The sequence below is a fragment of the Mus caroli genome, unplaced genomic scaffold (genome assembly GCF_978045245.1).
Source record: "Mus caroli unplaced genomic scaffold, Mus_caroli_1 scaffold_5, whole genome shotgun sequence".
Lineage (NCBI taxonomy): Eukaryota > Metazoa > Chordata > Mammalia > Rodentia > Muridae > Mus > Mus caroli.
In genome coordinates, this window is record NW_028227260.1 from 98428300 (window position 1) to 98443553 (window position 15254).

General features: G+C 43.7%; 1 protein-coding gene across 2 annotated transcripts in view; it reads left to right on the forward strand.

The window, feature by feature from the left end:
- Positions 1-15254, forward strand: part of Ids (iduronate 2-sulfatase) — a 29659-nt gene that overhangs the window by 7944 nt on the left and 6461 nt on the right. Inside the window, exons 1-8 of one of the 2 annotated variants that reach the window (XM_021153363.3) lie at positions 464-751; positions 1605-1741; positions 2392-2569; positions 4261-4349; positions 5239-5439; positions 6986-7156; positions 12141-12267; positions 14279-14452. In XM_021153363.3, coding sequence (XP_021009022.1) covers positions 646-751; positions 1605-1741; positions 2392-2569; positions 4261-4349; positions 5239-5439; positions 6986-7156; positions 12141-12267; positions 14279-14452 — 1183 coding nt within the window. In that variant the 5' untranslated portion in view covers positions 464-645. Of the gene's footprint in view, positions 1-463; positions 752-1604; positions 1742-2391; positions 2570-4260; positions 4350-5238; positions 5440-6985; positions 7157-12140; positions 12268-14278; positions 14453-15254 lie in introns of those variants that run through there. The other variant, XM_085838165.1, reaches the window with a different exon arrangement.

Below are 15254 nucleotides of genomic sequence, written 5' to 3' on the forward strand. Positions count from 1 at the left end.
CAGACCCTTCCCCTCAGCTTTACTTTGTCCAGGCACATTCTCCGAGTTTATTTTAAGCTCAATCAGAACAGGCACTGAGAACTCCATTACTGTCAACAATATCCGGTATAAATGCATGTATGTGTGAGAGGGCACACACAAGTTGTGGTTGTGTGTGTGTGCACGCGCGTGCATGCAGTGTTTAATAAGGATTTGTTGAGCTAATAAAGAGAAAAAGAGATCCTTTTAGGAATAAAATGGAAGTTTGCAAAGGGCTTCTTTGGAGAATGGGCTGGAAAGAAATCAAGCCCCTAGTTATCACTGCCTACTGTAAAATGTACGCAGGGAAAGCCACAGCAGCAGTGTTTCCGGTTAAGGTTCTGCCCACCCGGACTGATCGCGCACAGACGTCCGGCGCCATCAAGCTCCACCCCGATAGGGAGGGGACAGAAGAGAGTTGCGCAAGCGCATTCGTGCTCGGGCCAGCGCCCGGGCCTTTGGGCCCGAGGCAGAGGTGTCGCGCAGTTTTCTCAGAGACTTTGGTGGTGGTGGTGGTGGCGGCGGCGGCGGCGGCGGCGGCGGCGGTGGTGACGGCGGCGGCCACTGCTCGTAATGGTCCCGCTGTAGCCTCACGCCACCTTCTTGTAAGGCTGCGCCGAGGCAGAAATGTCGCCGCCGCCGCCGCCTATGTGGCGGCAGCTTAGCTTCAGCTTGTTGCTAGGCTCCTTCTGCATCGCCCTGGAGTCCGCAGCGCAAGGCAACTCCGCTACAGGTGCCAATTCCTTGCTCCCTTCCTTATTCAACCTTGTCTCTGTTCCTGCTAATGTTTATTCTTCCACCCATCCTATCTTCTGTTTTCATTCTTCCTTCATCATTTTCACCCATATTTCACCCCTCCCTACCCTCTATCCATCTTTGCTTCCTTTCGTCGATTCCACTCGCATTCATCTTTCTTCCCCCCCCCATTCATCTTTCATCCATCCATTCCTCCTTCCTACCCCTCCTCTTCCTTTCCATCCTTAATGTTTTTTCTCCATCTTTTTTTAAAATTAATTTTGAGGATTTCATAAATGCATTTTATAACATCCCCACTGCTCCCCCTAACTCTACTCAGATTCACCCTATTCCCAAGCGCATTTACCCCCCATCCCCAATGATTTTATAACCCAGAGTCCAGTTTGTGCTGCCCATATGCACATGGGTGTGGAGCCATCTACTAGTGCAAATTACATCTCTCTTAACAGTTCTTTCCTCTCCATTTTCCTTTCTTTACCCTTCCTTCTACTCCTCCTTTCCTTTCTGCTACTGTCTTCTATCCACCCTTCTTTTATTTTACCATCTTTCCATCTTTTCATCTGACTTCTATTCCTTCCTTCTTTGATCCCCCCTCCCATCTTTGTCTCTGTCTTTGTCTCCTTCTTCTTCACCTAGATGTGGAGACATGACTGAAACATAAGACCCTCACCTTGGATAGGGCTTTTGTGTACTCCAACCCTGCCCTTGCTGGAGCAGAGCCCTGGTCACCCCTTTTCTGGATGGACTGCCTTTATCCTTTCATTAGCCTAGGGAGGGGGATTTCAGTGTCATTGCATGTGGTATAACCAAAGCCCCTCTCTCCTGTGCAGATGCTCTGAATGTTCTTCTGATCATTGTGGATGATCTCCGCCCCTCCCTGGGCTGTTATGGAGACAAGCTAGTGAGGTCCCCAAACATTGACCAGCTGGCATCCCATAGCGTTCTCTTTCAGAATGCCTTTGCTCAGGTATGTCCAAGGACCTTTAGGTATGGGTATATGCCCCTTTGTGTATAGACAGTAGGGAGAAGCAGGCTGCTGCTCTAGAGACCTCCTTGAAAGGGGAAAGCAGAACGTAGAAAATGAAGGCCTAGGCAAGTCTCTTCTCCATGGACAAGGAAGCTCGCATTTGCAGGATTTCCCCTCCTTCTTGGGTGGAGACAGTGCCCTGGCCCTAACATGCTTAAGACAGGCTTGGCTAGCTTTCAGCTAGAAACAGGAATTGACGGGAGCTGAAAAATCCAACCTGTGGGTCTGCCAACCGAGTTGTGGATGGCTAAGAGTGGGTGGCTAAGAGTCAGTCCATGGCAGTTGTCCTCCCTGAACCCCCTTTTCAGGGCTACTCTCTCAGAGCATCACCCTTTCTGGGTACCTAGGGGTGACGTTGCATAGGAAAACACAATTGCTGTTTTGAGAGCCTGATTGCTGTCTTCCTTTGTTGGGCAGACAACAGTCTCCAGTACCTGGGCAAGGCCCAAATCCCACTGGTTGGCTTTGACATCTCCATGACTCAGCTGCCAGGCTGTTGCTGAGGATCTGGAGAGGTTGCTTAGTTACCTTGAAGACTGCAGACACATTTGGCTGTGACGTTGTTGACATTTGCTTCTGCTCCTTAACAGCAAGCAGTGTGCGCACCAAGTCGAGTGTCCTTCCTCACTGGGAGGAGGCCTGACACCACCCGCCTGTATGACTTCAATTCCTACTGGAGGGTACATTCTGGAAATTTTTCCACCATCCCCCAATACTTCAAGGAGAATGGCTACGTGACCATGTCGGTTGGGAAAGTCTTTCACCCTGGTACTGTTCAATTACTAAAACCTGGGCTTTTTGTTTCTGTGCTTCAATACTCGGTTGGGACTATCCTTGTAGTGGCTTTTCCCTTGTCAGACTTAGGTAACTTGTTCATTGATGCCATTCTATGAAAAACAACAAAACAAAGCATTTCTTTAACCTAGTCTCATATTCACATTCTAAATGAAAAAAGAATCGAAAGAAACAGATTTCCTTTTGGAAGTTGGAGGTAATGTCGTCAGATTCATGTAGCTGCTGTCGGAGAGGCAGGTTTGGTGTCAGTTCAGCTCTGGGCTTGACCACAGGGTGGTCCTTAAAGCTCTGGTCTGGGCCTTGCAGGATGTCTGTCTGTAAAGTTTTGGGGGTGAGGACCTCAAATGTCCAGAGGTACTTTGTGGACTTGATGTCCAAGTATGGGCTTCAGCGTGGTGAAAGCCACTGCTTTCTCTGTGAGGAATGTTAGAAAGAGGAAGTCAGCTGGCTGTCAAATTCTGACTTTGAATACTACCTGATAAAGTAGTTATTTACTTCCTAAATGAAGAATAAATAGCACTTTAAAACAGATAATAGGATCACATGATTCCTTGATTTCAAGAATTTTAAGAAACCAAAGAATGTAAGTGTGTAATTGAACCACCCTGGGGAAAGCTGTGTTTGATGTGGCAAACAAAAATTTTCTTGTGTTTTGGACATAGCGTTATTCTGATTTGTGGTTATTTTTATAATTTTACACTATGAGTAAGAGTAAATATTTCCCATTATATTACACTCCTCAAAAAATTCATTTTTAATGACAGCATAGTAGTCTGGCATAACAGTTAGTTAGGCTTCTGGCTTTTCACTGATGTGGAAGCAGAGTTCACCTCACTGGGAAATAGCATCAGGGATGTGGGCACTTGGTCCTGGTCTAAGTGCTGCCACTTCTTAGCCATGTGGCTGTCTTTGGCTAATAGTTTATCTTCTTCTTTGAGTCTCACATTTCTTCTCTGGAATGCTGGGGCTGTAGTTTTCTTGATGCCTAACGAAGGGAGCATGCTAGTAGCAACATCCATGAGTGTGAAGTGTGTTCAAATGCTAGAGCTGTGACCATGATGGTACTTCTCACCAAAGGAGACAGCTTGGGTGTCTCCAAGAGCTCTTTGTACATATAACCGACAGGCTCAGGAGCTTTCTTCTGGAACCTAGCAGGCAGTCCAGGTTGAAAGTAGCAGTCAGTTTTTAAAAAGCAGGCCCAGTCTTGAAAAAATAATCTATCAGAAATCATATTGTGTGGCTGAAAGCTGATTATCAGTTGAACTTCCTAGTTGGTACAGCATGGCTTACCTGAGGATATCTGGAGGGAAGTGAGTATTTTCTAGAGAAGAGATTATACTTTGGGAAGAGAAATTAAACAAGGCCTTTCCGCTGTTCCTTGATCTCTTTCCTGATAACTAGATTTAGGGATAAGGTTCTCTGTTTCTTATAGACTGCTCACTTCCAAGGCTTAGTAACTGGGGAGTTAGATGCTAATTACTAAAATCATGGGCAGTTGCTCTTAATGGAAACATTATCTGTCTTGATGTTCTGATTTTATGGGTGAGGAAACTGAGCCCCAAAGAGGGGAGGAGCTACTTGCATAGTTGTTCAATTTTAATTTGGCAGTAGGGTATTGAAAGACCTTTCATATTTTATTCAACAATTTTCTTTCCCTATTTAAGGTATATCTTCCAATCACAGTGATGATTATCCATATAGCTGGTCTTTTCCACCGTATCATCCATCCTCAGAGAAATATGAAAACACTAAGGTAGGTCTGTACAAGGGCCGAGGAAGCACTTGTCTAGAAAATGAACTATTAAATATATTGATTGTTGTGCTGTCTTATAGAGATAAGCATTAGGGTCTTTAGTGATTGCTTTGATGGGCACAATGAGTAGTTTTTTGTGAGATTAATTTGTTTTACAGTATTTTACTATATAGTCTAGACAGGCTGGTTTGGAACTTGCTCTGAAGCCCAGGTTGGCCCCAGACTTGGAATCCTCCTGCCTCAGCTTCCCTCATGCTGCTGGAATTAGAGGCATAGTAGCTGATTGGGAGTATTTCTCATTCTAAAACCTTATGTTCGGTCATGGTCACAGCTCACTCAGTAAAGTGCTCACTCTGAAAGCATGAGGATCCACGCTCAATTTCTACTATCCATCAAGAAGCCAGTGTTGGGGACACAAACAGCTCCCTGGGGCTTGCTCTCCAGCCAGGCTAGTCTAATGAGGCACAACTGAGGTTAACCTCTGCTTTTCATGTACACCCCTACATGTGCAGTGGCACACACATAAACATGTGTACACATACACAGGTAATGAATTCAAACCTTAACTTTAAGCAGTAGTGTGAACAGTTCGTTTAATGGATTTGTCATGCTCACTCTGGATGAAGTTTAGTGCTGAAGATCCTTGTATCGTTTTGATATCATTTTGATGTTTTAGTTGGGTAACCTTTAATTAGTCATGGTCTGGAGATACAATTCATAGCAATGGACTGAGTGTTATTTGGATTTTGCTGGTTCAGTTCTGCTTTTAATATTGCTGTTCACTGAGTGAACAATTGAGGGTTGGCGATGGTGCTAATCATTCAGTGTGTACCTGTCAGGATTTCTAGTTATTGAATTTAATAGAATGTTACATATTTTGTTTTGAAAGACGTGTAAGGGACAAGATGGAAAACTCCACGCCAATCTGCTTTGTCCTGTCGATGTGGCAGATGTGCCTGAAGGTACCTTGCCTGACAAACAGAGCACAGAAGAAGCCATCGGATTGTTGGAAAAGATGAAGACATCAGCCAGTCCTTTCTTCCTGGCAGTTGGGTACCACAAGCCACATATCCCCTTCAGATACCCCAAGGTAGAGCTGCCACTATATCTATATTGTGTATTGAAGGTGGTCATAACCTACCTACCAGGATGCCTGGTGCTTACTAGTGAACTTAGAATGATGGTAATCATAGTTCAAAAACAAGAAGTACTCTTAGAACATGTGAAGAGTTTTGGAGGAAGCTTGTTGGTGGTGGTACATAGAGCAGGCATATGTCTGCAGTTCAAGGCCAGCCTGATCTACATAGAGGGTTCCAACACAACCAAGCTACCCAGTGAAACCCTGTCTCGAGAAATACTAAAAAACTAACAAACAAGTAACCAAAAAGAACCTTGTAAGAAATGAGAATATCCTATAGTGGAGGTTTGCTTTCTTTTGTTTGAACTCATCATGCAGGTGGGATTACACAATGATGTACAGAGGTGACATAAAGCCACCAGGAGCCATACTCTTTGGAAAATAATCCTAGGAAACAGAAAGCCGCCTTTCCCAATTGTCAGTCGTCCCTAAGGCTGCCGCATTAGACTCCATGGGCACAGGAGACAGAATTGCTTATGGCCACTTCAAGTCTATGCTTCTTTGTATCGTTTAGAATGTATAGTTCTTTTAAATCATCTTTTCCAGGTTTTCTCTGCTTGCTTTTTCCTGGGTCTGAGTAGCCTAGCATTTTCACTTTATAAAGAGTGTCTCTTAGTTATAACTGAGAGTACAGACTGGGAAGTATGCCCTTTGATGTTGTAGGCTTCTTCTTTGATGAGCCTTGTGGATCTTGCCCTCATAGCAGGAGCTCTCAGCATCATTGGAAAAAGCTTATGCCATCTAGCCTCTTCTGTTTCCATGGAGAAAAGAGTTCATAAAGCTGCCTAGCTTGCAAGCCTTTCAGAAGTCGGCTTTTAATATTGGCCCTGTCTGGCAACTAGGAGCTTTGATTTGGGAGTGCCTAAGTAGTTTTGGCAGACATGGTACATGCTGAATCACTGGTTTCCTTATGGAAGCCTGAAATTTTATGGTCGAGGCAGAATGCCTACATGATGAGACCCATGTCAAAACTCTATGCTACAGTTTTATTGAGCTTCACTGGTTGGCAGCATTAAACATGTACTGTCTTTCAACTAGCTGGGACAGCATGTGCCTCCTAGGTGAAATTCCTGGTAAGGGACTCTAAAGCTGGTCACTGGTTTCCTCCAGATTTTCCTTCATGTTTGTTTTTCCTTTTCTGATTGGGTTTGAAATATTTTCACTCTAGTAAATGGGACCTTGTACTAAGTCCTATGAGTTCTCCTGACTCACTGAAGGTTAGGGAAGTTTTGGGAACCCACTGTGCTTCAACCCCGCCTTTGTATGTTGGAAGTAAGGTGGGGAGCAGTAGGAGAGAACAGTTGTTGCTGTGGTTGTCAGAACCAGGATTTAGGATTTTGTTGCTGTTCAGATCTATCAGGCACAGAGCAGGTGAGAGCGGGTGAGTAGCCGGAAAGCATTAGCACCAAGTAAATGTATCATAGGCTTTCAGAAAACACAACTTTGTGCTTTTGCCAAACGACTAGCAACCTTGTGGCTTTGTTTATTTTTGTCCTAGGAATTTCAGAAGTTGTATCCCTTGGAAAACATAACCCTGGCTCCTGATCCCCATGTTCCTGATAGCCTACCACCTGTAGCCTACAACCCCTGGATGGATATCAGGGAGAGGGAAGATGTCCAAGCTTTAAACATCAGTGTTCCCTATGGACCAATTCCTGAGGATTTTCAGGTACTAGTAGTATGCTTGGGGGATGAGTGATTGTGTAATACCATTGGTGAGGCAACTTTGAGTTCAAGGCCAACCTGTTTATTACATAATGAGCTCAAGACCAGTCTAGACTAAATAGTAAGATCTTGTTTCAAAAAGACAAACAAAACCCTTCCATATGATTTTTTTCTGAGCAGTGGATTTCTCTTAATATTTATTGACATGGGTAGTGCTGTGCAGATCAAGTTTTCCTACTAGTACCTTAGCTCCCTAAGAAGGTGGCATCCAGACTTGTTTTAAACAGGCACAGAGATTGGATGTAGTTTGGGTGAACCCCCCTAGCCCATGGGGGATTAATATTGGTCACAGTTGGGATGTTTGTAGAAAAGTGCAGAATCTTTAGTTTGCTGGCACTTTCATTTCCTCTGAGGGAAAGCCTAAAGTGGCACCTGGCACTTTTGGGGTGACTTGAGTGAGTTGAGCCTTGGAATAGAGGTAGGTGGGGTATCATGGCCAGTGCTGTCAGCTGTGATGTGTCATATCTCTTTGCTCCCTGTTAGTCATTTAGTTATGTTGAGTCCTTTCCTCATCCCTCAGCCTTTCTCTGGTGACTAAAACAGACATGCAGAGCCATATTCTTTCTGAAGTCTTAGGACATAAGTGCTGAAGCACGTGGTAGAGAGTAAGAGTAAAAGAAGGTAGCGGTCTCAAAGTCTACTCCTGGCACTTCCTGTATCTGATTTGCTAGGCAGACTTGTTAACCGTACAGAGTTCTGGCCCACCTATGCATATGGACCCCTCTCCCTCCCTCCTCCCTTCCCTTCCCTTCCTCCCTCCCTCCATCCATCTCTCTTTCTCTTCCTCTCTCTCCCTCCCTCCCTATTTTCTTCTTGCTTTATATTTTTGCAGTAGTAGTGGCTGAACCAAGGGCCTCGCATACATTAGGCAAGGACCCTACTACTGAACTATATTCCCAGCCCTAGAACTGAAGATGAGGCAAAAGAAGCCACATTTCCTCAGAAAGCATATGAGATGGTTGTGATGCACTCACTGGTTTAAGAACCACTGCAAGGAGAATATATTTTAAAATGAAGTGAGTCTAACACAAAAATGTAACTCGTTCATTGTCCAAAGCCCTTTGGCCCTGAGTTTGCACAGCCAGAGTTCAGGGTAAGGTGTATAAATTCCGCACAACTGTGTGATTTCCTGAGTTTTAAATGGCAAGTAGAGAGAGTTTGGAAAGCAAGACGTGTGCCATGTTGCCAACTTTCTTCCTAGCTCTGTCTTGTCTGATAACACGCTGGTGTGAGCTGCAGCTTTAGGTCCATACCTATTGTATTAGTCACAGGCAGTTAAAATGCCCCTCTAAAATCGATGAGGTGCCAGAAAGGTCTCTACGCATTTGCATGTTCTGGCTAGATGAAAACTTCAGTGTTATTAGATAAGGAAACTGCTCTGCGACCTGGTTGGACATGGAGCTGGTGCCAAATGGAGCTGCCTCAGCCCCACGGACCCCTAACTTCAAACTACCATGCTTGCTTTTGTCTGTTCAGACATTTTGTTTTAAGTTCACTTCCCACCCCGTGGCAGTGGCATGACCTCTGAAGTTACCGTGCCTTCCTTCCTTAGTCAAACAGAAGCAGGATGGGTGAGTCTTCTCTGAGAACATTGACTTGGGGTTTTCGGCTGCATGGAGAGGACCCCTTCATGTTCTGTGTGTGTCCCTTCATTAAACTTCTAACTATTAGACACAGCAAACATCATGGCTCATACTGTCACTTGGGTGATCTTGTGTATAGGGCCATGCCTCATGCTCTATGGACCTGAGCCATGCTCCCTGGCCTATTGTAGCTTTGGATGTCTTTGCTAAGTGTCACCTCTCTCCTTCCTTCAGCTCCCAGTTTTATGCTATCCCTATACCTGTTTGGTCACAAGCCTGGCTCTAGCCCCTTCTCCTTGTAGCTTCGTTGCCTGACATTCTTGTTACCTTTCTTCCCACTGTGTCTTGGGAGGCAGGCCCTGTGACATGACTCTCCTTGTTCTTGTGTTTTTCTCAGCATAGTTGTTCCATTTGCAGTATCCTGATCCTGAGGCAGTCTAGCTGTGAGAGCTGCTGGAAAGAACCTCTGTTGCTGCTAAGCAGAGGTTTTCAGCTGCCTAGCGAAGTTCTTTGCTTGTTTGGTGAGGTCTATTCCTACCGATGTTCTCTGCAGTATCTTTGTCTGCTCATGTCCCTTTGTACCATGCCTCATAGCTCTGCTAAGTTCTCTCTTCTTTTTGCTGCTCTGTTCCATCAACTACTGTTGGAGGGTAGTGAAAAGTACCCTATTCTGTCTACATCCATGATCTTCCTGGTCTGTTTGTTGGACATCTTTCTCTGCATGGGCTTCTGCCTTCCTGGATCACTAAGAGTTCTCACTATGGCAGACACTGACCTTGTTGGAAAATTCTGTTTTAAAGTAGCTTGGTGCTACTTTCTCTAATCTAATCTAATCTAATCTAATCTAAGCTGTCCAACTCCTGGGCTTCCTTGCCAACCTTTCTGCCCTTCCTCTATTTCAGCATGCATAACAGGGCCTTCCTGTGTTTCCCACTTACGTATTGCTACCTGGTCAATTTCAGCCCTCCATATTGGCCTCTCTTCCCATTTTCCCTAGTTAGCCTCTTGTTAGATTGATCCAAGAACTATTCCTCTAGCCTAGGCATCCCTCCTGACTTTCAGATTACACATGTCTACCTTCCTGTGAGCCACTCCCAGGCAGATGATGATGGAGACCCTAATTCTGTCCCACATGGCCAGGTCTCCACCCCTACTCTGCCTTTTCTTCTCCACTCTGTGCCCTTCTATCACATGGCAGCAGGTCATGCTGTTTTGTTGCTGACTGTGAACTTTTGTCACCCTTGGCTTTCTCATCTTCCTATAACACTAAGTTCCTTGCCTGTATCTACACCTGATTGATGTCTCCGTATTCCTCTTAGGTCTCCCCTGTTCTCTGAACACATCTTTCTGGACAACTGCAATGCATTTTGCTTTCTAAATTTTTCGATTTTTTTGAGACAGGTTTTTACTGTACCCCCATCTAGACAACAATGCATGGTGATCCTTCTGCCTCAGCTTTCCAAGTGCCAGGATTATAGGTACATACACTGTGTACCTTTCAGCCCTTCTTTTAGCATTCTGAATTCTTCTTAAGGGCCAGCAGTAGTCTGGTGCTGTTTTGTCTAAAGCCCCTAGAATCTGCCCTTCTGTTGCCACAGGACTTTTGCTAACCTGCAGCCTATATTGTATTACTTTTATGTCTTGAAAAAGCTTCTTGGCCTATAGCCTGGGACTTTTAATCCCTTAAAGACCTTCCAAATCTGTTTCATCTGGCGCTAAGCCACTGTTTCTTGTTTGTCTTCCTATGTCATTACATAGCTCTGACTGTGTCCTGCTCTTCTGTCACTCCACTTTATTGTATGCATAACAACTGTTGCTTTAGAGCATCTTGCTCCCATTTGGGTGATAGCCATGGGAACTCCTCTGTGAGGACTTCCCTCATTTATCTTGACCAACTAGCTTGAAGGCTCAATCCATGTCTTAGCCTTGGTCCTCCTGATAATGTGTATGCTTACTTATCTATAGCTGTAGTTTTATTAGCTAGGTTGCGCAACTTCTTTGTTGTTTTCTTTCCATGACTAACAGGCAGGAAATACCTTGATTCCCAAGAGAACTAAAGTTCTCTAGGCTCCAGACTGAAGTTTATGTACTAAAAACTATATGTAGGCAGTGGTTCAGCATAATCTTTCTATAAGCATAGATGTGTATCACTGCAGTCAGATGAAGGGACACGTCTTATGACTGTCCCTATCCTAGCAGTGACAAGTAGCAGCTGACAGGTCCATCTGATAAGGCAGGGGCCCTGAGGAAAGCAGGAGATGGAGCTGATCTGGTAAGTGGTTATCTTGCTTATTACTGTTTGGGGATTAGTGGGAGAGGAAGAATAATCTTTTGCCTTAAGGCTTATATGCAATAATTGAGGAGTTAGCCCAGGATGGGCTTTTGGCTCCTTTACTTATGGGTATAGACTAGCAGTCCCAACAGTCCCTTTTGGGTTTAGGGGCTTTGACTGCTCTCTTGTCTTTCATTGTTCTTCTGCCCATTGAGAGTTTGTTAAAATGAGCTAACTAACAGTGGTTTATGAACTTAATCAATTTCCACTTCTTGCTAGGTAAGAAGTGGTCAGAGGAAAGGCCTACTCAGGGTCACTATTTGGAGCTAATTTGTGTCTTCCCCAAAAGATATACTGAACCGTTATATATCTGATATCTCCTTAAACCTCAGAATATAGCCTGCTTTAAGATAAGATGGAGTCATACTAATCAAGTCCCTAATCCAACTTGACTATTGTCCTGATAAGAAAGGGGTCAGGTAGGGAGGATAGTGACAGAAACAGATGGAAACAGCATGCAATGACTATTGCAAGCCAGGGGATGCAGATACCTGTAGAAATTTCAGAGATGGCATTCCACAAACCTTGATTTTGTTTGGACTTCTGGTATCCATGGCTGGGAGGCAATTCATTTCTAGTTTTTCAAGTCACCTGGTGGCTTGAATTGAGCTGAGTGGTATCTTTGGCATACCCCTTACCAGAGAAGGTGTGGCTCTGAGCATACAAGGATTAAGGGATCATTTTCTGTTTAGATATTCATTTCTAGGGACTGTCCAGAATGTGCAGAGTAGACAGAAAGGTACAGTAAATTGCATCCATTTGCCATGATCTGTATCCTAAAGTAAAAGCTGATTAAATTTCAAACATGTCAGTTTGGTTCTGCAGACTGTTAGTCTGTACGCTGCAGGCAAAGGGTTGCAGACGGTGGGAAAAGGAACGTTAGGTTAAGGCTAAGAATCAGTGAATGGAGAGGTTGGGATTGGGAGAGATGCTCGTTCAGGTAGCTGTTCATTTTGTATGCCAAGGTAAATAAAATTGTTTTCATTCTTGTGATTCTTTTTTTTAATTTGCAGCGGAAAATCCGCCAGAGCTACTTTGCTTCTGTGTCCTATTTGGATACTCAGGTTGGACATGTTTTGAGCGCTTTGGATGATCTTCGTCTAGCCCACAACACAATTATTGCTTTCACATCTGATCATGGTAAGCGTTTTACAGGGTATTGGTGAATTGAGTATCTCAGTTTCCTGCAAAGGACACTTTGAAAAATTCTCATGTACATAGGGGTGCTCTGAGTCCAGGATCATGGGGTGCTTTTAAAAGCAACTTAGTTGTTTGTGCATCTCCCATCTTGGATATGTGAGAATGGAGGCAGGTGCTGCATCTTTTTATCTTAATTGCTTGTGAGAGAGGATTTGTTTTTGTCTCTTTAACATTTTAAACATGTTTTCTTATTTTTAAGTTATGTATATCTCTGTGTTGGTGTGCATACATGAGAACAGTGCCTGCCGATGACAGAGAGGGTCTGGAGCCATAGACAGTTGTAAACTGTCTGACATACGTACTAGAATCCAACTTCGGTCCTCTGAAAGGGTGGAAATTCTCTGAACTGCTGAGCTATCTCTCTAGCCCCAATTTATTTTATCTGTCTTTGTGTGTGTGTGTGTGTGTGTGTATAAGTATCTACTATGTGTGCAGAGACCAGCTGGAAATTCAGGCAGTTGTGATTCACCTGACATAGGTACTGGAAACTGAACTCCAGTCCTTTGGAAGAGCAGCAGCACTGTTACCCACAGAGCTATATGTGTAGCATCATGACCACAATCTCTTAATGGCTGTGGCACTTGTTTGTAGCTCCAGCATTGTCTGGAACCTGAAGAAGGGAAGTTGCAGGCTAGTCTCTGCAACCTCTCCTGGCAAAAGTCAGCAAACATGACTGTAAATAAAGTACAGGTGTACACCAGTGCTTCCCTCAATTCATTCAAGCTTTTGGTATTTATCGTTATTTTTACAACATACACTCATTGTCACACACTTTTGTCTTTAAAGCATGCTTATATGTAAGCTGGTTGAGGATTCCTAACCTGTAGTATTCACACTATCTTTTGGAATGGGGACTTTAAGTGAATGCTAAGGATTTCTTTTTCTTACTTGGAGCTGAAAATTTGTATTATTATTTTTTTTTGTCTTCACATATGAATGTATATGATAAGTCTTTTAAAAGATCAGGAGAGGGGCTGGAGAGATGGCTCAGTGTTTAAGAGCAGTGACTGCTCTTTTAGAGGACCTGGGTTCAATCCATAACACCCACATGGTTGTCTTCATAACTGTCTGTAGCTATAGTTCCAGGGAATCCCACATCCTCACAAAGACACACACACAGGCAAAACACCAGTGCACATAAAATAAATTAATAAAGAACCCAAGATATCCTTATCTTATATTTTTGGTTGTGAGCCTAGTCTTTAATGGCTGAGCCATCTCTGCAGCCCAAGATGTCCTTATCTTGTGTACAGTTATGTAGCTCATACAACCCTGGTATTAAGAATCTGAAACCCAGAGGGTGAAGAGATGACTCATTGGTTAAGACTGCTCTTCCAGAGGTCCTTAGTTCAATTCCCAGCAACCACATGGTGGCTCAAAACCATCTGTAATGGGATCTGATGCCCTCTTCTGGTGTGTCTAAAGACAGCTACAGTGTACTCACATACATAAAATAAATAAGTAAATCTTAAACAAACAAAGAGAATCTGAAGTCCCTGATAGAGGGCAAAGTAGTGGAATGGCTGCCTTTCAGGTCCCTGCCATAAGGAAGAATTGCTGAGTGCAGCTGAGTGGGAGAGCATGTGCCTAATAGGCACTAAAGTATGGATAGGTTCCTGCCTTGGCAGAGGAAGCATGTTTATTGGGTGCCTCTTGAAACAGATAAAATTCAGTGTATATTATTTTTTTATTACTTTTAAAAAGTATAGTTTTTTTTTCCAAAACTATAGTTTAGGAATTTAAAGAAGGTTTCTTCTTTGTGAACAGATGTCTGCTTTTGAATAAAACAGCATTTATATGAGTTACATTTTATAATTCTAGAGGGATTTTCTTAAGTTATGAGGTTAAGTGTCCTCTGGTCTTTACACTGAGGAATGAAATGGTATCTAAAGTATGAAAAGCATAATATATTTACTCATTTTCTTATATTGTATGCTTTTTTATGGCCCAGGATGGGCCCTAGGTGAACATGGAGAATGGGCCAAATACAGCAACTTTGATGTCGCTACCCGTGTGCCCCTGATGCTCTATGTCCCTGGAAGGACGGCCCCACTTCCTGCAGCAGGCCAGAAGCTCTTTCCATACCGGGACCCCTTTGATCCGGCTTCGGATTGGATGGATGCAGGTACACACATACAGACAGACAGAAGGAATAATGCCTAGCAATGAGAGGACCTGTGCGTTATATGTGGACTACCTTATCAGACAACAAGCTAACCCTCTTTGTGCTATGTTGGAATTCATTCTCAATACTATTTCCTATACATAGATTTCTTAGCATCTCCCATGCTCTAGGTTGGGAGTACATGGCAGAACAAGAGCTGACAAGAACGGCCACTGTACATAGGGCTCTTGGGAAGTCTAGGGGGCCAAAAGAGTATGTGACATTTCAGAGGTGGGAGAACTGTTTAGAAGTGACAACAGCATGTTAGACGTTAGAGGAAGTTGCTATAGACTGCTGGGACAGTCTCCCCAACACACAAGTGGACTATTTCACAGATATGTCTTATATCCCCCATTTTTTGGGGGGAGACATTCAATTTTGGGGGAGTATTTTCAATTTTGGAGCTCATTGGCCTACTAAAACACATTCATTTAATTTGCTCTGTACTCCCCAGCAGTAAAGGGCATCTACTTTGATTTCTACATGCTTTGAAAACAGGTCCTTTTCCTGCTTGTGTGAGGTGGCTGGTATAGGGTTCTAAGACTTGTATCCTGACTTTATCTGCTGTTGTTTGTAGGGTGCTTTTCTGTGAATTGCACTATATCAGCGTGCCCCCTTTCAGGACTGGCTGGCCGTGGACTCCATCTTTATCACTGCAGTCTTACACTTTATGTTCTCTGTTGTGTAAATTGATCTTAGGTTTAAATCATTCTGGCCTTTCTGGAGTTTTGAGTTTTGATTTTCCTCCTTTTGTTGCACATGT